At 35.6% G+C, this 20,129-nt stretch overlaps 1 protein-coding gene across 1 annotated transcript in view; it reads left to right on the forward strand.

Annotated features, from left to right (window-relative positions):
* EAF2 (ELL associated factor 2) overlaps window positions 1-20,129 on the forward strand; it is a 48,159-nt gene that overhangs the window by 20,042 nt on the left and 7,988 nt on the right. The window contains exons 3-5 of the mRNA XM_049877758.1: window positions 4,280-4,416; window positions 6,719-6,864; window positions 9,816-10,076. Coding sequence (XP_049733715.1) covers window positions 4,280-4,416; window positions 6,719-6,864; window positions 9,816-10,076 — 544 coding nt within the window. The remainder of the gene's footprint in view (window positions 1-4,279; window positions 4,417-6,718; window positions 6,865-9,815; window positions 10,077-20,129) is intronic.

A 20,129-nucleotide genomic window follows, 5' to 3' on the forward strand; every position in this document is an offset into this window, starting at 1 on the left:
AATTTCTACCATGATTAAAATTTAAATTTCAGTCAAAGTTAAAACTTTTCTCTCCTCCAGCTTTTCTATTCTTACCAGGATAATTTTTTTCTATTCACATTTAGTTCAAAGTTGGTATACTGACTTTTTATTTCTTTCAACTTATAGTATGTTTATTAGTTATTTTAATTCTTTATTTCTTCTTTACTAGTTTCATCAAACTTGTCCCTCTCTCTTTCCCCCTTGTTAATTTTGGGAGCACTGTTGGACTTTTCCATTCTATTCCTGATTACTTTCTTTTCCTGGTGTTCATAGTCAGGCATATAATTCTGTATTCTTATATGAAAATTCTGTTTATCCACTGTTCCCCTGCCCACCTCCATCAAATGAGGCTTTTAGAATACTTTTATTGTCCCTTAACAGTAAGATCTAGCCCTCCTCCTTCCCACTTCCCTCCTCTTCCTCCTCTACCAAACACCCAGGCTTTGCCATGATAGTGGACACGCTGCAGAATATCTTCATGTCAAGAATCTTTATTGAGCTCTTACATTACACATTCTCATATATACCACGTTCATTACACATTCTTTACCTAGCTAAAGGTAAGTATATATAAATAGCCAGGTTCCTTCCTTTGCACATTGTTATTCCATCTTCATTCCCCTATGTTGAAGTTTTCTTCTCATTCACTTGTTGTATGGGTTAGAGTCCTTTCTTGACCCTTATTCTCAAATGAGGTATGCACTCACCTTTATTTTGTTGTGTGTCTTTTGGTTGACTATCTTCAGTCAGTCATACAAACCAACTACAAGTAATTCCATGTGGTTCGATTGTGAGGAATAGCAGATTGAAAATATTGAAAAAGAGATGAGAAGATCATGGAGGAGCCCGTCTACAGGTTTATGGAATATGGCTTTTATCCTGAATATATAAAGATTTTTAAGCATGGGAACACTATAATCAGAACAGAGTGGGGAACAAAACTGGAAGGAGAATAGGGAGAAGGATAACAGTGGTCTAGGTGAGATGATGATTGGGTTCTGAAGTTGGGTGGTAACAGTGGAATGAACACGGAGATGATAGGATGTATTCAATAGTTATTTAGTGTAAAAAAAATTCAATAGTTATTTAGAGGCAAGGATAATTCATAAGCTTAAGAGTTGCCTGGTACTTTAATAGTCTTCCTTGGGGTATGGAATAAGGGACTGGGCAGAAATTAAAGTTTAAAAATTAGTAATGGTGTTCAATTTAATGAGAAAAAGTTTTAATTTTAAAAGTATAGAACTCAGGTATAAAGATTGTGAAAGCCATGTTTAACTTGTTGCCGGTGCTCAGAAATTGTTCATATTCAACATTCATTGAATGTCTGTCAAGGGCTTGGTACTTGTTTAGATGTTGTGACAATAAAAAAAATTAATGACTCCGTCCTTATTCTTCAGGAACTCAGAATATAATAATGTACTGTAGTTTTAAGATATATTCCATCCTAAGTAAGAATGCAGGTGTCTTTAGGAAGAATATACTGCACAAATCTCTGTTCACCTATAGAGTCCTTGGATTGCTGTTTTGGGGTGTCTTACTAATTTGTTTTCAGCCAAGACAGCTAGAACATATACTTGCCAGCCAAATGTGCCTGGTTTGCTTTGTCATGATCACACTTCCGGACCTCCAGCTTACAGGGCTTCAGCTAAGTGCTCCACATCTCACCCTTCCAAGGCCACCCCAGAAGTGTGTGTCCTTGTCCATGTGCTATGCATTCTTGATTTCCTATAAATCACTTTAGTCTTAACCTGTTGCCATAAAGTTGATTCCGTCTCATAGCAACCCTATAGGACAGTGTAGAACTGCCCTCTAGGGTTTCTGAGATGGTAATCTTTATAGAAGCAGACTCCCACATCTTTCTCCCGCAGAGCAGCTAGTAGGTTTGAACCACTGACCTTTTGATTAGCAGCCAAGCACTTAACCACTGCACCACCAGGGCTCCTAATTCGGTTTTAAAAAAACTAAAAAAAACCAAACCCATTGCTGTTGAGTTGATTCTGACTCATAGTGACCCTATAGGACAGAGTAGAACTGCCCCATAGGGTTTCTAAGGAGTGCCTGGTGGAGTTGAACCGTTGACCTTTTGGTTAGCAGCCGTAGCTCTTAACCACTATGCCATTCTAGTCTTAGGGGAGAAGTTAAAAAAAAAAAACCTGGTTCTTTCTTTCAATTTCACCCCCAACCCTCATACTTCTCAGAAGTCTCCAACCTACCGCTCTTATGGCATTCTCAGTCACTAAATCTATTTCATACTCCTGTTGTTGTTGTTGTTGTTTGGTGCTGTTGAGTTGATGCAGATAGTGACCCCATGTGACAGAATAGAACTGCCCGTGGAGTTTTCTAGTCTGTAATCTTTACTGGAGCAAGACTTTCTCGCATGGAACCGCTGGGTGGGTTTGAATCACCAACCTTTCAGTTTAGCCGCTGAGCTCTTAACCATTACACCACCAGGGCTCCTTATATTCCTCCTAGTGGTCATTTATGAAATCTCTAATGCTTAACTTACCTCTCCCCTAAGACTAGAATGGCATAGTGATTAAGAGCTACAGCTGCTAACCAAAAGGTCAACAGTTCGACTCCACCAGGCACTCCTTAGTCACCCACTTCTATCTTGACCTAGTAGTACTATTGTATTTGACAAAATTATTATGATTGGCATTTAAAATTTTTAATATACTTTTATAAAGTTCAAAAACAAGCAAACAATATATTGTTTAGGAATATATATGTGGGATAAACCAAGGGAATGATAAACATCAATTTGTTTCAGGGTTGGAGAAAGCGGTAGAAGATGGGGAGAGTGCATAGATTATTAGTAATGATCTAGGTTTCTTTAACCTTTTATTACAGAAAATGTATTAGTATAATTAACCATCTATGTACCTGTCACTGAGCTTCAGCAATTATCAATATTTCACTAATTTTTTTTTTCTTTTTTTTAATCTATTCCCCTACCACTTTTTTCCTGGCCATGTTTTAAAGTAAATCCCAGACACTATGCTGGTTCACCCATAAATGCTTAAGTATGAATCTCTAAATGATAGGGACATTTTTACCTCAGTACAGTGCTGTTGGAGCCCTGGTGGTACAGTGGTTAAAGTGCTCAGCTGTTAACTCAAAGGTTGGAAGTCTGAACTCATCAGCCACTCCACGGGAGAAGGATGTGGCAGTCTGCTTTCCATAAAGGGTTACAGCCTTGGAAACCATATGGGGCAGTTTTACTCTGTCCTGTAGGATTGTTTTTTGTTTATAGGATCATTATGAGTCGAAATCAACTTGACGGCAATGGTTTGATTTTGGTTTACCATGCTGTCATCACACCTAACAGAATAGTTGGTAATGTCTGGTCCATATTCACATTTTCATGATGGTCTTCAAAAATGTCTTTTTACAGGTTTGTTTTTTTTTTTTTTCCTAACCAGGATCCAAATAAGATTTCTACATTGCATTTGTATATTATGTTCCTTAAATCTCTTTTATTCTATAAAAATATTTTCCCATTTTTATACCATTTTTTTTTTTTGGAGAAACCAGGTCATTTGTCCTAGAGAATATACTCATATTCTAGATTTCAAATTAATTTGTTCTAGTATTAATTAGCTTGTTCCTCTGTTCCCTGTATTTTCTATAAACTGGTAGTTATATCTAAAGGCTTGGTGAGAGTCAGAATCTTTATGTTTTGTTTTTAAAGAAAAGAATAATTTATGAATGAATGGTTCAGTGTGCTTTCTTTTATATCACATCGTGAAACACATATGATCTGGTTGTCCCACTTTAGATGATGCTAAAATTAATCAGTGGATTCAGCATAACATTTATTTTCTTTAATCTACACACAGGGGAGGCACCACTTTAAGAAAGTACCAGATTTTCACCCTAAGCCCATGAAGCAATAAGGAAGAGGGGCGGTAGGGAGTATGATTCTGGGCTCCTGCTCCTTTATTTGTGAAATATATTGGTTGTTAGAATTATATCCCACTTATCCATAATAGTTCAGTGAAACAAATTTTTACTAACTCAAGGCAAGTGTCTTATCTATTCCCTTTCCTCAACTGTAGCAGCTTTGACATCTCAACCTCTCTTTATCTCTGTCTTTTTTACTACAGCCGTTGGTTTTAAGGTAGTGAATTTAGGAGTTTTAAGGAAGTAAATTTAGGAGACAAAGTATAACATGGGTTAAGAAACACAGGACTAGAAGATCTTAAAGGCTGACTTTCTGTGGAAAATTTCAAGTAATGGTAATTAACTTTTTAAACAGGGTTCAACTCCACCAGTAACTGTTTTCAAAGGTTCAAAGAAACCTTACTTGAAAGAATGCATTTTGATTATTAACCATGATACTGGAGAGTGTCGACTAGAAAAACTCAGCAGCAACATCACTGTAAAAAAAACAAGGTATGTGGTTTAATGAAATGATTTATTTTGTCAACTCATAAATTGCTAAGGAAATGTCAGGGAAAAAGGTTATTGGATTAAGTCACTTATTTTACTAAGGATTATCTCTGTACAAAAAGGTTTATACTTTGCAAGTTTAAGTTTGGTGAGATTCCTTAGCCAAAAGTTTTTACCAGTCCTCTCTATGATATATGAAAGTTTGTTACGCTTCTAAATGTTTTCTATACATGTTAGGCATACCTTTAGGAAGACCTTCACCGAGATGGATTGACTCGGTGGCTGCAACAGTGGGCTCAAACACAGCAAAGATTGTGGGGATGGGGCAGGACCAGGCAGTGTTTTGTTCTGTTGTACATAGGGTCACTATGAGTCGGAACTGACTCTATGGCACCTAACAACAACAGGCATTCCTTTTATTCTGTTGTAGATAATACCCTAGAATTGGATTGAAAGGAACCATTATATATTCTTCAAAATAATTTTATCTTCATTAGGAAATATTTATTGACCACCTAAAATATGTAAGGCATTAGAAAAAGGAAAGTTTACTATACAAATACTAGCCTCAAAAAGTCTGCATTTTAATTGTATTAACAGACCATACCACTGAAAAGGCCAATAAGAAAATATGGTCATCTCAAATCCTTTCTGTAGGGTTTCTGGAAATAGGAGGGACATTAATAGCCCTGTAATGTAAGGGTACTTGCTCTAAAACCTATTCAAACAGTGTAGACAAAAATTGCTGTGGGTATAAGGGGGGAGAGGAGTCACATTTTATTGGAGAATTCGGGGAGACCTTATTGATGTACCTTGAGGGAAGGTTAAGATTCAGATCTCCTTTTGTTTATTTGTCTGTTTGTTTGTTTAGTCAAACATACCTGCACATAAGAATTACCTTGGGTGCTTATAAAAAATATGAGTTCCTAAATCTAACCTCAGATCAGGTGAGGAACCTGGGAAACTTTTTTTTTTTTTTAATAAACCTTCTCCACCCAGGTGATTCTTACTAGTAGGAATGTTTGGAAAAAACTGATTTAGTTGGTCAGAGAGAATATGAGCATATAAGCAAGATTTGAAGACAGGAATATATCTGACTTACTAAGGGCCAATGAATAAAACCAGTTTGAACAGAGCAGAGATTTATCTCTATACCTGTGTATAGTGCTGAGAAGTGGGAGGTGATATTGATGGTGGGTTAGGGGTAAGATAGTAAAGGTAGATTGAAGTTACTACTAGCCAAAGAATTCATAATTCAAATCCACCCAGAGGCACCGAAGAAGACAGGCCTGGCAATTTGCTTCTGAAAAGTCACAGCCTTGAAAACCCTGTGGAGCAACCATGAGATGGAACCAACTTGATGGCAACTGACAACAACAGGAAATTAAGACATTGTCTTGATGATGGTGGTTACATATTTAAGTTTTTTAACCAGAGTTTAGCATACATACAGCTTTATTTTGAAACATTAGTTCAGCAAAGAAACTGGGAATGATGAAACAATGTTGGAAACAGAAAAACGTAGGTAACTGTAATTTTTGAAAGAGGGAATGAAGAGAAAAATGAGGTTCTAAATACTTCGCAAAGGAAAAATTGACAGGAATTACCCGTTTCCTCTTTCTCGAGCCAGTCCCGACTCATAGCAGTCCTATAGTACAGAGTGGGACTGCCCCATAGGGTTTCTGAGGCTATAAGCTTTACAGAAACAGACTGCCAAATCTTTCTCTCACCAATTGGCTCGTGGGTTTGAATGGCAGACCTTTTGGTTAGCAGCCCAGTGCTTAACCACCGTGCCACCGGGACAGGAATTAGTGACTAGAAATGGGAGAGGCAGGGTCAAGCACAATTAAAAATTATGTATAATTAACCACCTATACTCTTTTCTTAAAGGTCTTGAAAGAAAAGTGTGTGAATCTCCTTTAGTAACATATCTTAAAGCTATGAATTTCAAATGTGGAAGTGATTTAATTTGAACAGAAATGGTAACTTTAGAATTTAGGAAACACTTTGTACCTCTTTTATTTTAGTCATTTGTGTATGTCCTGTGTCTCCAGTTTGAGCAGTGGTTTTGTTTTTGTTCATATTTGTATCCCTCAGTGGACCCTACATGTATGTCATACACACAGCAAGTGGCTTCATAAATATTTGTCAAATAATGAATTAAATTACTATTTTGATTCTTTAACATCATTTTAAAGAGCTCTAGGGAAAAGAATAACTGGTCAACTTTGGTAATTTTTTTAAGATGAGATTGTTGGTACATTGCTGTCCTGCTTTTTTTGACCTTTGATATCCTTAATTGCAGAGTTGAGGGAAGTAGTAAAATTCAGTCTCGTATAGAGCAACAGCAGCAACACATGTGGAATTCAACTAGGACTCCCAATTTTGTAAAACATTCTCCACCCAAAGACAAGATGTCCCCAGTATCTCCAATGGATGATATTGAAAGAGGTAAAATCCAAGTATATATGATGTCCCTTTATAAAAGATTATAAAGAAATAGTAAATGAAAATCTTCACTTTAACAATGGAACTAACTCTAAACTTTTTTTTACAAGCACAGTATTCTTTGTTATTACGTGTTTTTCTGGGGGAGGATATATCTCATGATTTAGGGTATTATGTAAGTTCCAGACTGCATGTGAGAGGAGAAGAAGGAACTGTTGAAATGTGTTTAACTGGAGTTTTCTTCTTTTTGGCAGTTGTGATGATTCTTATTCAATTCTTCACAACATCTTCCTGCCAAAGTTCTTTATGTATCGCCAAACTGTAGATGTCTGAGGTGTCACCAGACCAACAGGGAAGTGAGGAGATGTAGTAAGCAGAGGAGCAGCAGGCCAGTTCTGAATTGCTGCTCATTTCTAGGGAAGGTATTTCTAGGGAGATACAGTCCTTCTGAAAGTAAGAAAACTTCAATCTCCATTTCTTTCCTAGCTGAAGTTTGGGTGCTGGTGTTATGTGGATTATAGCGGCAGTGAGACCCTGGTCACCAAAGTATATTTGCTTCTGCATTTTTCTTTCATAATTTACACATACGTCTCGTATACCACTTGCCGCCTTTAAGGCCTAGTATAGTATTGGTTCCCTGATGTTTCCGTGGCCACTTCACAAACAGCAAGGAAAACATAAGCTCAGAGCCCTTGTTGCTGTAAGAGATCTTTAATTTAATTTTATTATTATATCATGTCTGCTTCCAAAATGGATTTGAATCATGATATCATTATATGTATGTATACAGTAAAATTCAGAAACAGAAGATCAAATGTTGAAGGGGAAGAGGAAGAAAATTTGCTAATTATTAAAACATTAAATTTAGCTCTGAGCTTCCTAGCCACCAAGACAAAAATGAAGACACAAGTAGCATATTTTGTATTATTTTTTTTTTTTAAGAGACAGTTTCCAAAGAATCTACTGAATTCTAAAGGGAATCATCATATGGAACCTGTCCTAGTGACCATTGAACTATACAGTGTCATCAACAATAATTTTACAATATAGGCAGAAGTTCCTCCATGTGGCAGCTTTTTAGCAGAGACCTTAATAAAAACATTGCATTGATGTATGACTAAGGGAAAAGAGATCTGTAGAGGATAAGTTAACATGATCCAAACATAAAGCTTTGTTCATCTACCTTTGTCTAAGAATGGAACTCTGTTTACCTTGACGTGTCGTATAGCATATTCCTTAGAATGTGTTCTTTAAAATAGTGTTTTCTTGACCCTGCTGTGCCACTGTCTCCTGCTAGGATGGTTGAATCATCTTTTCAAATCTATGACTGTATATCTGGCAGTTGTACAAGCCTTCTAGTATGTTTGTGGTTTAATTTTTACATTTATGTCTTTGAGCTATCCGGAATTTTAGTTTAAGAAATAAGAATCCAAATTTCCCGTCTCCCTGATGGTATCAATAAATAGGTATTGATAAATACAGTCTTAATCCATGTATTGTATAAGTCACCATTTCTTCCACTGATAGGAAAGGTCATTTTTATCACATGCAAAATTTTCACAGCCTAAGATATGTGAAAAAGCAATCAGACTCACGATGCTATTAAAATGCACATTTTAAGATTAAGAGATACTTTTCAGTTTTGAGATTGCAGTAGCTAAAAAATATGTCACCTTCCAGTGTTGATGAGGATATAAAGGAAATAATCGTGCTCAAGCATGGTTGGAGGGAGTATAAATTGACAAATCTTTATTTTTTGAAGAGCAATTTTTATATGTAAAGCACGTAGAACAGTGTCCAGCACATGGATACTATATTAGGGTTTGTTATCATTATCATTATCCTTTTTTTTATTTAGTAATAATTATTAAAAGGAGCCCTGGTAAAACAGTAGTTAAGCACTAACCAAAAAGTTGGGGGTACAAACCCACCTAGTGGCTCCACAAGAGAAAAACCTGGCAATTTGCTTCCATAAACATTAAACCCATTGCCATCCTGTCAATTCCAGTTTGTAGCAACCTTATAGGACAGAGTAGAACTGCCTCATAAGGTTTCCAAGGCTGTAATATTTATGAAAGCAGACCGTCACATCTTTTTTCCTGCGGAGAGGCTGATGGATTCGAACCACAGCCTTTAGGCTAGCAGCCAAGCACTTAACCACTGTGCCACCAAGACTCTTTCCATAAAGATTACAGCCTAGAAAACTCTATAGTGCAGTTCAATTCTGTCACATGGGATCACTATGAGTCAAAAATCAACTCATCATCACCTAACAAGAGCATTAAAAATGTACATATCTTTTGCATAGAAGTTCTAGTAATTTCTCCTACAACAAAACTTGTATAAATATATAGATAGTAGATATCTGCATACCCATATCTGCATACTAGTCACACAATGGGTCAGAATTGACTTGATGGCAACAGGTCTGGTTTTTTTATTTTTAGTCACACAATAATGTTTCATGCATCATTTTTGGTACTAAGAAAAAAATGGGAAAATTCCAAGTGCCCAGAAGGGATTATAGCATACATATATATGAACACTTTTGAAAACAAAATTTGTATGTTTGTAAATGCTTAAAAAAACTTGTAAGAATTTAAATAAGAAGTAAACATGACCTTTGGGAGGTTGGATCATATGGCAGTATGAGAGATCCTTAACATGAAATATATAGTATATATAATTCGATTTACATATGTATTTAAGTACAGTGGTATAAATAAGCATGGATTTAGATATTGCCTGTGGCCATTGTCACTGAATTCTTTAAATTTTCAAAAACCCATTTTTGAAATATGCTTGATGTTTGAGGAGGATTTTAAATAAAATGCTTTAAATTCTGTAAATGTATGTTTGGTCTTATTTATTCCTTATCAACAACTTCTTAGGAAAAAATACATTTAAATTTTGTTATATGTTATTTAACCTATCTGTTTTTATTTTATTTTCAGAACTGAAAGCAGAAGCTAGTATAATGGACCAGATGAGTAGTTGTGATAGTTCATCAGATTCCAAAAGCTCGTCATCTTCAAGTAGTGAGGATAGTTCTAGTGACTCAGAAAATGAAGAGTGCAGATCCTCTCCTTCTGATCCAGGGAATTATAACTCAGGACATCATACCACGTCTGCCATGCCACAGTACAAGATTCCTGATGCAGAAGCCAGTTATAATAGATTTCATGACAACAGTGGCCTTATGATGAACACTTTAAGTAAGTATATGTAAACACAGGCAGTTGGAAAAGTAAGAATTCACAGTACTGCCATATGGATTATGATCTAAAATTTGAGTAAAGAGGAAGATTCCTATTTTATGGATTTGACAGTATTAACTATCGCCTTTTTATTGAATTATTCAGTTTCTTCTGACTCTGTGACATAACACATTCTTAGTTTTTCTCCTGTCTTCTAGGTACTCTTCTTTCTCTCCTTTGCAGGTTTACAATCCTCTGTTCAGTCATTAGAGTTGTAGTTCCTCAGTGTTTGGTCATAAGTCCCTTTTTCTTTTAATTCTGTACTTTTTCCCAAGATAGTCTCCTTCACATTTCTTTTGCAAACAATACTTATGTGCAGATAACTTGCAACTTTATTTCTGTAGTCCAGATCTCTCTTCAGAGCTCTAGACCCGTATGTCTAACATCATATCTCTTAGTAAAAGACACTTCAGATTCATTTTGTCCGATACCAACTCATAATCTTTGGCTCACAGTGTTTCCCCTAATTGAAAAGCAGTGGCCATGTAATTATGCAAACCAGAAGCTTGATGGTATTCAAGAATTAACTTTCTCTTCCTCTTTACAGTGTAGCCAATCCTTCACCAAGTTCTACTGATTTTACCTTCTAAATATTTCTCAAATTCATCTACTTCTCTGCATCTCCACCCCATCACTCTGGTTCAATTTGCCATATTTTCTCCTTCTCTCTGTCTGTATATTCTTATCTACTTATAAAAGAGGGATCATACCATGTTTGTCCTTATGAGTTTGATTTATTTCACTTCCAGGTCCACCCATGTTATTATATGTTTTGTGACTCATCATTGCTTTTATGGTTGAGTAGTATTCCATTGTATGTATGTAGCACATTTTGCTTATCTATTCATTGTTGGTGGGCACTTAGGTTGTTTCCATTTTTTTGTTGTTGTTATTATTATGAGTAATGCTGCAATGAACATAGATGTGCATATGTCTGTTTGTGTCACTTCTATTAGGTCTCTAGGGTATATACCTAGGAGTGGGATTTTAGATCATAAGGTAGTTCTATTTCTAGTTTTTTGAGGAAGCGCCGTACCATTTTCCACAGTGGTTGTGCCATTTTACACTCCCACCAACAATGGATAAGGGTTCTAATCTTACCACATCCTCACCAACATTTGTTGTTACCTGTTCTTTAATCACTGCCATTTTAGCCAGGGTGAGATGGCATCTCATTGTAGTTTTGATTTGCATCTCTTAATGGTTAATGACCATAAGCATCTTTTCATGTATTTGTTCACTGCTTGAACGTCCTCTTTGGTAAAGTTTCTCTTCATGTCCTTTGCCCAATTTATAATTTCTGTATTTTCTTGCTTTAACTACTCCAATGAGGTCCTAACTGGTTCACCCTTTATCCACTCAAACCCGTTTTTGATCCATTATCTGCAGTGCTGCCAGATTGATCTTTTCGCTATTCAAATATAATTTTCACGTCTCCTGATTTTAACCTTTCAGTAGCTTCTAGTTTCTTTTAGGATAGAGATAAAATGCCATAACTTAATGGTCTTGCTCCTCCTGTTCTAGCAACACTTGCCTTCTTTCCACGACTATACTCAATCATACTTTCACCCCTCAGAGCCCATTTGTATGCCGTTCCTTCTCTTCATGTAGTTAACTCTTCCCCCTTCAGATTCCAAATTAAGATTTACTTTGTCTGGGAAGCCTTCCTTGACCCTCTGACAATGTCATATCCCCCTTTTTATAGATTCTCAAGAGCATCAGGTATCTCTTCATTATTTCAGTTGTCACAATTATAATTTTACAGCTGTTTGTGTGATTTGCTCTCTTCCTCTAGAGTAGAAACCAGGGATCTTGTTTGTTTGCTTATCAGTGAATACTAGTGCCTAGCACAGTTCTTGATACATGGTAGATGTTCAGTAAATGCTTTTTAATAAAGGAATGTAATTCGATTCTTCTCAGGAAGAATGGAACTTTCCATCTGTATATTTAAAACTAACCTCACTGTGCTAACAATGAAAAAAGTAAGCATCTAGGAAAGACTGACTAGCTCCAGCCTAATAACAGAACCAAAGAAGAAAAGAGCCAAAATTGGTGGCAAAGAGAGTAGAAGCTGTGAGTTAACTAGGAACCAGGAAAGATCTTTCAAAAGTAGAGTGATTTAGGTCTTCAGTGCTATTATTCCTGACTTGGGAGGTGAAATTGCAACAACTGATATCTTGTATGGTCAGGAGAACATGGAAAAAACTCAGCTTGGTTGGACTGAATGAGAAACTGAGTAAAATTTAAGAAAACATTCTCAGAAATTACTGAATTCTGTAGTTGATAGAGCACATGACTAGGAATCATAATATCTGTATTATATTCCTTACTTCATTACGTATTAGTTATTATGTGATCATTAACAAATCATTTCAGCTTCCTCATTGAAAATGGAGATTGTGTTTTTGGCATCCTTGCCTTGTAGAACTTTAGAGGGGTTTGTGAGATTTTCTATTTTAAAATTTTTTTAGAACTCTAGAGTGGTTTTCTGGTGCAATGTGGCACCGTGAATTAATGTTTTAAAAACTACTTCTGTACCAAGCATACAGTAACAATGCATAAAGTCTAAAAAGATAAAAATCAGACATGGCCAGGATCAAATATAAGGTAGACATCTCCATACACAAGAAACTAGAACAAATACAAAACAGTGAGCTTAGTGAGCTGAAGCTATTGGCTCTGAATTCAAAAGGAGGTGGTGGTTGTAAGGAGTTTGGTACTTTCAGGGAAAGGTAGTTTAATAGTGCTTCATGTGACTCAGGGGACTTGAGCCATGCTTTCTACTTGGAGCCAGAGAATGTGTGTGTGTTTTGGGGGATGTAGAATGGGAGTAATCTTCAATTAATAAAAGGAGACTAGAAAAATGGTTATTTACATACTGACTGAAGCTATTGGTTTTAGGAAGCTGTGAGTATAGTGTTGGTAGGATTTGCTACCCATTTCCTCCTTGATGGGATTTGCCATGTTGCCAATATCCCAGGAGATAGCAACCCCCAAATGGGCTTATGAAACCTGTTTCTGGTAAAAGGTCTTAGAGGAGCAGCAGAGGGAACCACAAAACCATAAGTAATGAGTTGTGTGAGGGCAGAGAAAAATAGAAATTTCCCCCTCAAAATGAGCAAATATTTGCTAAAACATTTGAAAAAATTCTAATGCTAAGAGATCAGCCAAAAAAATAAACAGTTGGAGCAGGGATTCATTCCAAATGAAAATCCTTTTATAATACAGTTTAAGACAAAGATATTTAAAGAAATACACTCAGAGAGGATGAAGACATAAAACTTTCTTTAAAAAAGAATTACAAAACAAAGCCAGGCAGGAATAAAGCCAAATGCAATAGATATTTTTTAAACACTCAGTTAGAAAGACTGGTCATTGAAATTTAAAAAAAAAAAACTGATGAGAAACAATTTTGAGACTGGACACAGTTGAAGAATAAATTAGTGAAATGGAAGATAATACTGAGGAACTATGCCGGCACACAGCATACGTGAGAGAAATAAAATGAGAGAACAGTTCCGAAAAAAGGAGGATAGAGAAGATTGAAAATTTGTGCAGTAGGAGTTTTAGGAGGTAGTGGAGGGAACAGTGTAAAAAGTCAACTCTGAGAATACTCTAGAATTGAAGAAAGACAGGAATCTTTACTCTAGCTACAAAGCAGGATAAGTAAAAATATATCTAGACTTTGAAGAGTAGTGAAACTACAGAACATCAAGAGTAAAAAAGACAATCTTAAAAGCTACAGAGAAGCAGGCAGATTGTCTACAAAGGAACAAAAGACCACAGAAGACTACTCATTAGCCAATTGGGTAGGTCAGAAGATAAAGGAGTGGGAAATACCTTTAAAGTGCTAAAGGAAAATAATTTTAACTAGAATTTTACACTGTCATTCAAGAGCAATATCATTTTCAGGCACATAAAATCATAGAGTTTACCGTCTATGTTAGTGGCTGTCGAGTTTGCCCCCGACTCATGGTGATACCATGCACAATGGAATGAAACACTGCCTGGTCCTATACCATGCCCATGATCAGTTGTGCATCAGACCATTGTGCTCTGTAGGGTTTTCCTTAGCTGATTTTCAGAAATAGATTGCCAGGCCTTTCTCCCTAGTCAGTCTTAGTCTGGAAGTTCCTCTGAAAACTCTTCAATACCACAGCAATGTGCAACCCTCCACAGACAGGTAGTGGCTGCACATGAGGTACACTGGCCTGGAGCTGAACTCAGGTATCCCACAGGGGAGGTGAGGATTCTGACCACTGCAGTGAACACAGAGGATAAGTGAACAATATGAGAAACAGTAGTGAACAAAGAAATTGATAAAACGTCAATATATTTGACTAATTGTTGACCATAAAGAACAACTATGTTTTGGATATTTGGACATGAAAGGGTAAGGCTAGAATTCTAAATGACAGTTGCTAAATGAGAGAAGGAATAGTCAATTTAGATGTGCTAAGAACCTTGTTATGTATAGGAGGAAGATGTTGTTAGTTGCCATTGAGTTAGCTCTGACTCATGGTGACCTTATGTATGACAGAACAAAATATTGCCTGTTCCTGTGCCATCTTCTTGATCATTGGTAGAAGGAGGATAAAAGCACTGAATAGTCGTGGTCTTTGGTAGATAACTTCATGGTTAATTATATATCGAAAATTTTAAAAGTAACCACTTAATGAATAAAAATTCAATTTATAGCTTTTATATCATAAATGGAAACCCTGGTGGCACAGTGGTTAAGAGCTACAGCTGCTAACCAAAAGGTTGGTAATTTGAATCCACCAGGTGCTCCTTGGAAACCATATGGGGCAGTTCTACTAAACAGGAAAAATGGCATAAAAACCTTTATCTAATAAAAGTCAGAGAAGGGAAACTGAAAGAAGCCATAAGATTGATAAACAGAAAAAATGAGGTACAAATACATCCCAATATATCAGCAGTAACTAAAAAGATTATCAGATTGTTTTTTAAAAATATTTACTGATTTTAACAAAATACCTAAAGAAAAATCCACATACACTGAAAATAGAGGCATTGAAATGATGCAAGATAAGTATTAATCTAAACAAAACAAAAAGCTAGATTATCAATATAAATATCAGAAATAATAGGATTTAAGGCAGAAAATGCATTTCTAGAGATAAAGAAGGTTGCTAAATACAATAAAAGTTTCAGTTCACCAGGGGAATAAACAAGTCTGAATTTGTATGCACATAATAGCATACATTCACCAAATGGAGCCCTGGTGGCACAGTGGTTAAGAACTTGGCTGCTAAACAAAAAGGTCGGCAGTTCGAATCCACCAGCTGCTCCTTGAGAACCCTACGGGGCGGTTCTACTCTGTCCTGTAGGGTTGTTGTGAGTTGGAATCAACTCAGTGACAATTGATTTGGTTTTGGTATTAAAATACATATTGTGTGTGTACCTGTAAAGCAAAAATTGTCAAATCTCTATTATAATTTAGTAAAAGTATAAAATCCGAACAACATAATTAATGTACCTGTTCTAATAGTAAATATATAGAACCCTACAACCCAGAAGTGAGGAGCAAGCATTATTTTAAGGTACATATGAAACATTTACAAAAAGTTACTCCTTACTAACTAGGTTAAAGGAAATAATAAACTTCAACGAATTCATATTTTACTGATCACATTAGATGACTGACAATTAAAATATAAATAACTAAAATTAGTTTAAAATATACAGTTTAGAAACTTCAAAGCATATGTCTAATAACTTATATGTTAAAAAGGAAACTATAATGAAATTAAAAATATTTATGATTGAACATTTATGTCAGCAACTTGGGGTGCAGCCAAGATGGTACTTACAGGGACATTTATGGCCTCAAAACAAATTTTTTTTTTTTTTTAAGTTGAAAATAAATGAGTTAAGTATTCACCTTGAGGAACTAGAAAAACAATAGCAAATTAAAGTCAAAGAAATTAGAAGGAAATAATGTGCGTAAAAGTGAAAATTAATGTAATAGATAACAAAGACATATTAGATGATCAACAATACTAAAAGTCGTTTCTTCAAAAACTAATGAAATAGACTGACCTCGAACAAGGGCTGATGAAGAGAAAAAGAAAAGGGAAAATTTTATATATGTATGTAATATATATATAATGAAAAAGGTTAAAATTTAGGTAAAATATACTTTTATTCTTTAAAGTATGAAAATTTTATAAAAATTTGCCATAGAAATGAATGATTTTCTAGAAAAAGTATAATTTACCAACTCTGACTCAAGAAGAAATAGAAACCCTGAATAAACCAATGTAATTAAAGAACTTAAACCAAATGAAAGTCTCTTCCTCCTCCACTCCGTCTCCACATCCCTAACACAGTGTAAAACTGAAGACAGTGTTGCAGATGAATTTTAGCAAAGTTTCAAGAAACAAATAATTACTATCTTCTACAGACTGTTTTGGAGAATAGAAAAAAAGGGAAAGCTACCTAATTCTTTGATATTAGCATAATCTTGATATCAATACTGAACAGGAATAAGACAAAAAAAAATTGTAGACAACTTTACTTAAAATCATGGATGTAAAATTCCTAAGTAAAGTATTAGCAAATAGAATTATCAGTGTAGTTAAAATAAACAAGCTAAATCGTGACCAAATGAGTCCATCACAGAAACGTGAGACGTGTTCAACATCTGAAAGTGTATCTGTATAATTCACCGCATTAACAGGATATAAAAGTCATATGATAATTTCAACAAAAGAGCCATTTGAAAAAATCAGTATTTGTTAATTTTAAAATGTTTACCAAAGTTTGAATATAAGGATATTTCCTTAACTTGATAAAAGTTAGTCACAAAAACAAAACTGCTGCAAACATCATATTAATAGGGACTCTAGAAGTATTCCCGTTAAAGTTAGGAACAAGACAAGGAGGACTAATATGATATCTATCCAGCATTGTACTGAAATTCCTAGCAAATGCAATACAACAAGTAAAATAAATGAGATATAAGAATTGAAAACAAGAAATAAAATACTCTTTATTTGTAAGTAACACAGTTGCCTACATTGAAAATCTGAGTGAATCAACAGGTGAACTATAGAACTAATAAAATAATTTAGAAAGATTGATGGATTAAAAAATTATGCATAAGTCAGTAGTATTCTTATATACCAGTAATAACCATTTGGGGCTTATAATTTCAAAATCACGATCACAGTAGTAATACAACTCTAAGATATTTAGGAATAAATCTAACAAAATATGTGAAAGACTACGGAGAAAAATAGAAAACATTGGTGAACCTGAAAGATGACCAGAATACATGGAAGTGTATTTTATGTTCGTGGCTTGGAAGATACAGCTTAATAAAGATGTTAGCGCTCTCCAAATTAATTCAGTTAAAATTCTTAGGTGCTTTTTATGCAATTAGACAAGTAGTTCCTAAAATTTATGTGGAAGAACAAAGGGAAAAGAATAGCTAAAGCAATTGAAAAGATGCAGACAGACTTGCCCAACGCCATATCAAGAATTAATATAACTCAAAGTATAATATTGGCACAGGGAAAGACAAATAGATTGATGGAATAGAATAGAGTCCAGAAACAAACTCATAGTTACGTGGAAACTTGCTGTTTCACAGTTTTAGCATTACATGTCAAGCAGGAAGGATTAAAGATTCAGGTAATGGTTCTAATACAGTTTATTATCCTTCTAGGAAAAAAATCATTGGATTCCTACCTCATACCATATGCAAAAATTGAGAATAGATAAACCGTGGGGTATTCTTATAAGGGAATATTATAGGAGTTAAAATAAGTAAACTAGAATCACCCTCAACATGGAAAAAATCTCAGAAAACAACTGTTGAATGAGAAAAAGTAAGTTGCAGGATAAGTAGAGTATTATCCTATTTATATAAAGATTAAAAAAAAAAATTTTTTTTTAAGAACCTACAAAATGATATTTTGTAATGTTCATGGGACATAATAGAAGTGTTAAAATCCATGGAAATGATAAACAGTAAATGTACAAAACATTGTTGTCTCTGGGTGGAGAAGGAGATGAATGAGATTGGGGGATAGTACACAGGGGCTTCAATTATGTCTGTAAATTTTAATCTTTTAAAATATGCAAATAAGGCATAATATTAAGATTTTATAAACCTTGAGTAGAGGGGTCATAAGTGTTTATTCTGTTGTTATTTATTATCTATCTATATAAAATGTATCACCAAAATAGGAGTCCCTGAGTGACGCAGACAGGTGAGTGCTCAACTACTAGCTGAAAGGTTGGCGGTTTGAACCCACCCAGAGGTGCCTGGCTTCCAGAAGTTCACAGTCTTGAAAACTCTGTGGAATGCAGCTCTACTCTGCAATACATGGGGTCTCCATGAGTCAGAATCCATTCCATGGCAACTAACAACTAACAAACCATAAAATAAATGTTTAATACTTTATATTGGTAATTAAAGGTATGCAGGTGTTAAAACTATTTGCCAAAAAGGGAACTCTTGGTTACAGTAGTATTTTTTAAATGAGGCTTCATATATAGAGAGTTTACCAGGAACAATGGTAAAGACAGTTGGATCCCCTTTATTTTATGTCATTCAAAGGAAAAAGAGGAGTAGAATAAAAAGGAGGCAATAGAAACACAAAGTATTTTCAAGGATGGAGAATATCTGTGCTTTTAAAAAAATAGACATTGGTCTAAGTGCTGAGAATTCAAGGGAAAATAAAGCAGACATGGCCCCTACCCTCATAATCCTCTAGCCTAGTGGGAGAGACTGAAAAATCCACAAATTACACAATGCCTATGTAATTACAGTTCATGGCAGTGTTTTCCAGGAAAAGCCCAGGGAATTATGAGAAAATCAAACAAACCAAAAAAACCAAACCCATTGCCATCGAGTTAATTCCAACTCATAGTGACCCTATAGGAAGAGCAGAACTGCCCCATACGGTTTCCAAGGAGCACCTAGTGGATTTGAACCGCTGACCTTTTGGTTAGCAGCCATAGCTCTTAAACACTATGCCACCAGGGTTTCCTGCTGGAGGGAGATTAAAGAGGAAGTGCAGTGAAAGCCCTGAGAAAAGAAAGATTGCTTGACATATTGAAGACTTGATAAAAAGGCAGTATGGCTAGAGTAGAAACTGTCAGGCAGTTCAAAATATGGTCTAGAGCTTAATGCAATAAAAAAAAAAAAAAAATGGTAGAGCTCTACACACATACACCCCAAACCAAAAACCAATTGCAGTCAAGTAAAGCTGCGCCATAGGGTTTCCAAGCCTATAGATCTTTACAGAAGCTGACTGCTGCATTGTTCTCCCTCGGTGTGGCTGGTGGGTTCAAACTGCTGACCTGGTTAGCAGCCAAGCGATTTAACTACTGAGCCCTCAGGGCTCCTTGCACACATACACAGACATGTACAAATACACGTACACGTATAGTTGAAGCTGTAACAATGTATCATAGCCTAATCTGGAGTTCTGCTGCTGCTTAGTAAAAATCATGAATACCTTATTTAATTGATTTCAAATTCCAAACCGATGGAATCAAAATGAATGCCATTTTAAGTTATTGCTAGCAAATGATAAAGGGAAAATTTGATTCGAGAGGCTTATCCCATCCTGAGAACAATTGGATGAAATATCTATGTCAATGGGCATGCCAAGTAGGGAGAGAGTAGAGAGTGAGAAAAAAAGATGGTCTGGGACAGAGTCCTAATTTTTTACACCTTAGGTTGAGAATGACGAGCCTGCAAAGACGAGTAAGAAGTGGCATGATAACCAAAACCAAACCCAGTGCCATCAAGTCGAATCCGATCATAGCGACCCTATAGAACAGGGTAGAACTGCCCCATAGAGTTTCCAAGGAGTGCCTGGTGGATTTGAACTGCTGACCCTTTGATTAGCAGCCATAGCACTTAACCACTACACCACCAGGGTTTCCAGCATGATAGAAGGGGGAAATGATAGACTGTGATAGCTGAAGTGAAATGAGGGTGTTATAAAGAAGAAAAGATTGAACTCTTTA

This window comes from Elephas maximus, chromosome 1 (genome assembly GCF_024166365.1).
Source record: "Elephas maximus indicus isolate mEleMax1 chromosome 1, mEleMax1 primary haplotype, whole genome shotgun sequence".
Taxonomy (NCBI): Eukaryota; Metazoa; Chordata; class Mammalia; order Proboscidea; family Elephantidae; genus Elephas; species Elephas maximus.